The following is a 7,969-nucleotide window of genomic DNA, read 5'->3' as shown; positions in this document are numbered from 1 at the left end:
ATACAGTGTACACATTATTAATGTTGTAAATGACTATTGTTGCTGGAAACTGAAGATTTTTTATGGAATATCTACATAGGTGTACAGAGGCCCATTATCAGCAACCATCGCTTCTGTGTTCCAATGGCAGGTTGTGTTAGCTAATCCAAGTTCATCATTTTAAAAGGCTAATTGATCATTAGAAAACTCTTTTGCAATTAATGTAGCACACCTGAAAACGTCATTAAATAGCACCCGCAAAACACCAGTCTCAGCGTCAACAGTGAAGAGGCAACTCCGGGATGCTGGCCTTCTAAGGCAGAATTCCTCTGTCCAGTGTCTGTGTTCTTTTGCCCATTTTAATCTTTTATTTTTATTGGCCAGTCTGAGATATGGCTTTTTCTTTGTAACTCTGCCTAGAAGGCCAGTAATCCCAGAGTCGTCTCTTCACTGTTGACGTTGAGACTGATGTTTTGCGGGTACTACTTATTGATGCTGCCAGTTGAGGACTTGTGATGTGTCTGTTTCTCAAACTAGGCACTCTAATGTACTTGTCCTCTTGCTCAGTTGTGTACCGGGGCCTTCCACTCCTCTTTCTATTCTGGTTAGAGCCAGTTTGCGCTGTTCAGTGAAGGGAGTAGTATACTGCGTTGTATGAAATCTTCAATTTCCTGGCAATTTCTCGCATGGAATAGCTTTCAATTCCCAGAGCAAGAATAGCCCAATGAGTTTCAGAGGAAAGGTCTTTGTTTCTGGCCATTTTGAGCCTGTAATCAAATCCACAAATGCTGATGCTCCAGATACTCAACTTGTCTAAAGAAGGCCAGTTGTATTGCTTCTTTAATCAGAACAACAGTTTTCAGCTGTGCTAACATAATTGCAAAAGGGCTTTCTAATGATCAATTAGCCTTTTAAAATGATTAACTTGGATTAGCTAACCCAACGTGCAATTGGAACACAGGAGTGATGGTTGCTGATGATGGGCCTCTGTAGTCCTATGTAGATATTCCATTTTAAAAATCAGCCATTTCCAGCTACAATAGTCATTTACAACATTAAAAATGTATACACTGTATTTCTGATCAATTTGATGTTATTTTAATGTACAAAAAATGTGCTTTTCTTTCAAAAACAAGGACATTTCTATGTGACACCAAGCGTTTGAACGGTAGTGTATATTTTGTCATCTACATCTAGATTAGCTCTGAGTAGCTATGTTCACCACACCAGGTAGAGGAAATTTACACTCAAAACCCAACTAGAGCAAATATTGTAAATAGTCTTAAAGCTAAGTAGTAAACCGTTTTACATGTGTCTAAACCTGATTATGTTTTAGTTGGGGTTAGAAGACTAAAATAAGATCTTATCATTTGTCTAAATATTCAAAGCAAATAGGCATCCTGATGTGACATGCCTGCATAGGGCAGATCTGTCAGCAAATTACAGTTTAGCTCTGAGAAGGGAGGTACTTGTGTGGTGGTGGCTTTTTTATGATGTAAGGGGCAGATATTGTATAAATACTCACATCATTGTACTGGGAGGCAGCAGACTCTCCAACTTGCTCCTAACCTAAGGATATACAGCAGCAGTAGAAGGACAGTGGTGCTGAAGATTTCTTACCCCTTTTTGGAACTCATACTCATTCAACTGCATGCCGGTATGTGTGCTCTTCCTCTCTATCCTCTTCATCTCTTGGGGTAGTGAACACTAGGGCCCTTCTGAGGCCTGACTCCTACTCCCACTGGATGTGAGCTATGACAGGGCAGGTGGAAAAGATTTTGGTGCCTTATAAAACCAAGCAGGATAGACAAAGTTCTGTGAGAACAGGATGAGATATCTAGGACGCTGAGACTCACTATTCAAATGGTTTCCATGATATCTATCTCATTTGTTGTACTTACATATAATCTGAAATGTGTGCAATCCGGTGTATGTGCAGTGCAATATGTGTGCAGAGAGAAGAAAGAGTCCTTGGCTTACTAAATCATTTTGTCATTATTGCAACTTCTAAAGATGTGTAAGCAGTATTTAATATTTTTTGTTTAATTTGCAGATTTAACCTTAGAAAATGGAAGTACGAGTATTGAGCATCCTCATCCTCCTGGTGGCCTTGACGGCTGTTCATGGTAGTGGTTCATATGTGGTGAAGAAGGTGATGAAGGTTGCTCCTCAATACCAGCCCTACTCTGTGAAGAGTCACGGTAAGAACCAGCATCCTAATCTACATCGCCTAGTATGGTCCAGTGATGTCTTTGTCCATTGAAACTGTATCACAGCAATTTCAATGTGACAGTTCAACTATAGTCAATCATACATCTAACTTCTTCACACTTCACCATAAACATACTAATTTGCAAATGTGTCCACTTACCATGTAATTTACATCTGATGATTTCAGCTTTCAGTTCTTGCACAGGGACAATCAGACATACAGTTAGTGCGAGAGCACTGCTCTAATTTGAAACATGAGCTTTTACCAAATCAAAGGTAGTGTAGTCATTGGCTACTGGGATCTGGATATTTATCCAATGGCTGTTTCAGGCCTCGTGATTTTCATAGTAGCACATGTATAACACATTATGTTGCATACTGTCTGAAGTGAGTACAATGTGAGTACAATGTGAGTACATGTTATTTCTGCCACTAAGGCTAAATAATACATCTTCAAAAGTTATTTTGTTATAATTCTAGGACTGAGTGTTTTTGACCTTCATGATGTCTTTACTGCAATTGATTTAACATTTTATTTTCAGTCAATCTCTTTGTACCTTCAGTAGGTCTTAAGAAGTGATGTTAGGAGGACCAGTTAGAGCAGTAATTCATTTGTGTAGTACTTAGTGGGGCATAAGGATCTGCTGACATTTCAGTAGTTCTTTTTACATATTAAAGGGACATTTCAGTTCTGGAAGTGTGGGTGCTTTGTAGTTCAGCTGATGGCTCATTTAAGTCATGTATAAAATCTCAAAATGTGTTGAGTTGAAAACAGCACATGAAATACTACAAGTTGAGCTGTCTATAAATTCTCTATTGTAATGAATAGCTGACTTTGCCCTACCTAACTGATGGTAACAGTACTGATACTGTATTTTTGTTTAAGTCAGATATATACTGTAGTTAACAAATGCATTACTTCATTTTATGATTCTTCTTATGTTAACCTTGCAATTAATTCAATTTCTTGCAGCAGCAAATTAAAGTAAAATGCAATAGTCATCAACTGTATTGTTAAATCATATGAAGTAATGTGTAAAATAGTGGGTGCCTCTTGTTAATGTTATATGTATTTTAACACTGTCAATTACAGTTCAATCACCCAGCAATGTGGTTGTTTGGGTGTGCCTTTCAAAAAGTAAATACATCTGTTTTAAATGAACCTAAACTGGGCCTCTACATTTGACCAAGGAGATGTCTTTTACACCCTAGGTCATGTGACCACAAAAAAGCAAACGAAAAGCAACTCCCTTAAATGCCACCATCCTGCTTTACAAATGTTTTTTTTCTCCCCATACTACAGTTTCTTAAGTCAGAAATGTTTGCTTTTTTGGAGGTGTGAAATAAGAACAGGTTGAAAACAGAAGATGACTTCTAGCTAATAATTGAACAGGTTTAAATGTCTATGCAGGTTTGATTTCAGCAGTTTATACTATCATACCCAATGCTCTTAAAGGGGCAATTCCTCCAAGTTCACATTGTTAGACGATTTACTTCACTCCACCAAGCAGGTTTAACATGCATTTGCTGGACAAAAGGGCAGCAATAGAAAGTTTGGGAAAATGTAAATTCCACTATGCCATCACACTGCATGCTCAGTTAGCTATACAACAATTTATATTATTAAATTAAATTAATTCAATAAAATTCAAATAACTTATTTCCTGAGAAGGACCTTCATGTGTGGTGACGTATTTAGTACAACCAAGACAAATAACATAGAAGTCAAAACTCCTACAGTATGAATTAGAAACATTCTATACAATCAAAGATTAAACAAAAAACTTTTCTATCAGTAATCTACAAGCATCTCAGTATCTCAGTATTTTTCTGACCACAATATGCATGTAGACATGGTTGTTTTCTCAATTGAATTAATAAACATTTTGAGTAAAAGTGTCAAAAAAGATTGAATGACACTTTGCCATTGATCAGTGGCCATATTGCACATGTCTCTGAGTAGTAGTGCTGATTTAGAATCAGTTTTATATTTTAGATCGCAATGAATAAGATTACATGGACGGGGGGAGCTGATCATAAATCAGCCCTTCTTACATAGCCCCAGGACTCAGTTTCCAGAAAAAGGAGGTGTGCAGCAAATGTCAACCAGAGCGATGTTAAATTGGGAAACACCTAGTCTTACTTCTGTCTAGATAAATACCTAGGCTAACTAACTAACCTGCCTACCAAAAACAACAATGTAACACGCAATCTTGGTAAATGGTCTGGAGGTGAATTGCATTCTGGAAATCACAGTATAAAAACATAAGTGGATTCATCACATGTACATGAATAAGGAAGCAATACAGAGCTACAAAGTATTATTGTTCCTCTGACAATTGCTGAGTGTAACACATTACTGTACTTCTTCAAAGTTGGAACCCTCTTCATTTTTCATGTCCAAAAATTAACGTCAGTCCTCCATCACTCAAACAAAATACTGGGGATATACTACTACATTGCACAATATTATGAGCTGTACGCAGGCTTTAAAACTTGTATTTCCGATCCAAAGTTCCCACATTTGTTTCCTTAGGGTGGTCTAACAGTCTAATCCGCTGCCTTAGATCATATGTACTGTGCAGCTGTGAGCATGGGTTCGAATCTGACCCACCGCTCTAGCACCCTCTTTCCACCTATCTTTCATCTCTACTGTACACCTCTATCTTTAAACCCTATCCAATACAACACAAAAAATAAGAAAAGGTGCGTAAATATGTAAATGGTGTGTTATTATTGGTATTATCTATCTTACTATTATTTAAATAATAATAATTTGAGAATGAGCGACAATAGCAGACAACAGTAGTAATTCTTAACCAGCAGAGAACACGTGATAGTACATATTAATTACTATTCCTTGAATTTGTTTTTGAAAATGTAAAACATATTTCCAACAGACATTTGCCAATAACACATTTATTACAAGAGAATAATTTTTCATCTTTGGTATTAATAAGGTGACTTGCTATTTCCTCACAGTGGTGTCGGTGGCGGGAGAGCCCGGTGCGCCAGGTGAGCCCGGCCCAGAAGGCCCCCCTGGCCCACCTGGCCCTCCAGGGGAAAGTGCTGTGGGACAGCCTGGACCCGAGGGCCCTGCCGGACCACCCGGACCTGCTGGCTACTCCGCACCTGGCAAACCTGGTTCCTCAGGTGGGCCTGGTAAGCCTGGTGTTCCTGGCGCAGCTGGCAAGAAAGGAGACGTGGGCACAGCTGGACTTCAAGGGCCTAGGGGCATGCCTGGACCTACTGGAAGTTCCGGACCAGCTGGGATCTCTTCCACTGGCAAGCCTGGACCTCATGGTCTGCCCGGAGCAATGGGGCCAAGAGGGGAAACAGGCCTTAAGGGACATCCAGGTATGCCTGGTTTGCCAGGAGCTAAGGGTGATAGAGGAGTGGGTATCCCAGGGGCACAAGGTGAGACAGGGGCTGTGGGACCTATGGGACCAGCTGGGCAGCCTGGAGCAGCCGGAGTTGGAAAGCCAGGCAAGCCAGGAATCCCTGGTGAAGCAGGAAAGTCAGGTAGCCCAGGTAGGGATGGGGGCGCTGGTCCCATGGGTTTGCCAGGTGCTAAGGGCCACACAGGGGCTCCTGGTGTTGGTCTGCCTGGAAAACCAGGTGATAATGGGGCTCCAGGTATGCCTGGTGCAGCTGGTCCTAAAGGTCATCAGGGAGCAACGGGAGCAACTGGTGCTCCCGGTATCCCTGGATATGGAAAGCCAGGAGCAAATGGACAGAAGGGTGAGAGGGGAGTTGTAGGAAGCACAGGCACAACAGGTCAGAAGGGTGAGCCAGGAGCACAGGGATATACCGGTTCTACTGGTGCTACTGGGCCCATGGGTCTCACTGGTCCTCAGGGTGCAAGAGGCTTCCAGGGAGATATTGGGGAAATGGGTCCCAAAGGTGACACAGGTGCAATGGGACCCCAGGGACCAAAAGGATATAAGGGAGATCAGGGAGCACAAGGTTTCCAGGGAAAGCAAGGTAATACTGGAGCAACAGGCCCAACTGGTGCCATGGGAGCTACTGGAGCTCCAGGTAACAAAGGTGACACTGGTCACACAGGTTCAACTGGTGCTTCAGGTGTCCCAGGACCTGCCGGGCCCAAAGGTTTCCCAGGGCGCAATGGTGAGGCAGGTGAGGCTGGAGCTGCTGGAGCCTCAGGTCCCAGAGGACCTGTTGGGCCTACTGGTGCCGCAGGTACACCTGGCCTTAAAGGACACCCTGGTCTCCCTGGAGCACCTGGCCCAGCTGGACTGGCCGCTAAGGGAATCCTTGGCCCTCTCGGTCCTCCTGGGCTCCCTGGTGCTGATGGTCAGGATGGTGGCCAAGGCCCTGCTGGCCCTCCCGGCCCACCTGGTCCTCCCGGCGAGTTCTTTTTTGAAAAGAGCATGGGCATGGGTGAGGTCATGGTGCCTACTCTTGTTAAGGCCCCTATGTCTGCTTTCTCTGTTTCTCTGGCTAGGCCTTATCCTCCATCTGGGGAACCTATTAAGTTTGACAATGAGGTGTACAATGCGGAGAATCACTATGACACTACCACTGGGCAGTTCACTTGCCAGGTTCCTGGAGTCTACTACTTCTCATACACCATTCACGTGAATGGGGCTCATGCTCTGGTGGCTCTGTACAAGAACGACAAGCCAGTCATGTTCAGCTATGATGAGTACAACAAGGGCTTCCTGGACCAGATGTCCGGTAGCACTGTCCTTATGCTCGATGTGAACGACACAGTCTACCTTCAGATTCCCGATGATGAGGCCAATGGCGTTTTTGCCGCTGAGAATGTCCACTGCTCTTTCTCTGGGTTCCTTATCGCTTCAACGTGATACGGTGTCACCCAATAACAACACAACTAAATCTGCAAGCTATTTCTCAAACAAGTAAACTCTCTGTCTTTCCCAACCAGGCAGTTGTCTTTTTTTTTGAGTAATAGAAGCATCTCGACTTGAAAAATCCAAGAAATGGGTGCTAAGAAGAAGGAAATAATTTATCTAAGAGGTTATCAGGGATGGGGAGGCAATCAACAAAGTTACCAATGATTCAGAATTGTATTTTTTGTGAGTGGAGGCAACATGTGAAATTTAGATGTTATGGCTATGTTGTGTCTTGAAAAAGTTTTTGTTTTAAATTATTATTACAGCAGGTGATTCTTGTTTTGTGTATGTCTGTGTTTTTGTACAACCTTGTTTTTGGTGACCGATTCGATAACCTTATTAAAAGTTCATAATTACTTTCTGTGCACCATTTTGTACCTGACTTCCTTGTATGTGACTTGAATATTGTGAAATGGCAATGGTTAAATTGACTATTAGAAATAATACAAGATATAACACACCACAAAATACTGTCATACAAATACAAATTGTTTATTAACAACATTATTATATCCCCAAAGATTCCTAGTCATGTAAAGCATAATGACCAAAATAAATGATGCCTTAAACATTTGTTTTGTGTGAGTGGGACTTTTTCAAACAATGCAAAGGCCATTAAAATGCACACAGAACACTGATGTTCTAGTCACAATTTTAAGTCATAACAGTATCTAGAATGCTAGCTGATCCCGAAGACTTCAAGTCATTGCGCTAACGCTAGTTTCTAGCAAAACTACCTTTAACTTCCTTCAAAATGCAAACAGAGACATGATTATGGTACCCATGAGTTTATCTGACTGAGTAAGTAGAAACATTACCAAAATTGTGCATATATAACCTTGCCTGAGACTTGAAGACATTAACCTAGTTATTGCCTATGCTATAGCTCAGCAGGCGAACAT

At 41.7% G+C, this 7,969-nt stretch overlaps 1 protein-coding gene across 1 annotated transcript; it reads left to right on the top strand.

Moving 5' to 3' along the window:
• The first annotated feature begins 1,525 nt into the window (after positions 1-1,525).
• Positions 1,526-7,434, top strand: LOC139384710 (collagen alpha-1(X) chain-like). The gene is made up of 3 exons (XM_071129538.1): positions 1,526-1,636; positions 2,033-2,180; positions 5,173-7,434. Exons 2-3 carry the CDS (start codon positions 2,048-2,050, stop codon positions 7,017-7,019), a joined length of 1,980 nt encoding a protein of 659 aa, XP_070985639.1. The 5' UTR covers positions 1,526-1,636; positions 2,033-2,047; the 3' UTR covers positions 7,020-7,434.
• Positions 7,435-7,969: the final 535 nt, after the last annotated feature.

Source organism: Oncorhynchus clarkii, chromosome 26 (genome assembly GCF_045791955.1).
Source record: "Oncorhynchus clarkii lewisi isolate Uvic-CL-2024 chromosome 26, UVic_Ocla_1.0, whole genome shotgun sequence".
In the NCBI taxonomy this organism is placed as follows: Eukaryota; Metazoa; Chordata; class Actinopteri; order Salmoniformes; family Salmonidae; genus Oncorhynchus; species Oncorhynchus clarkii.
The sequence above is the reverse complement of the archived record's forward strand: the minus strand, read 5'-3'. Positions and strand labels throughout refer to the sequence as shown.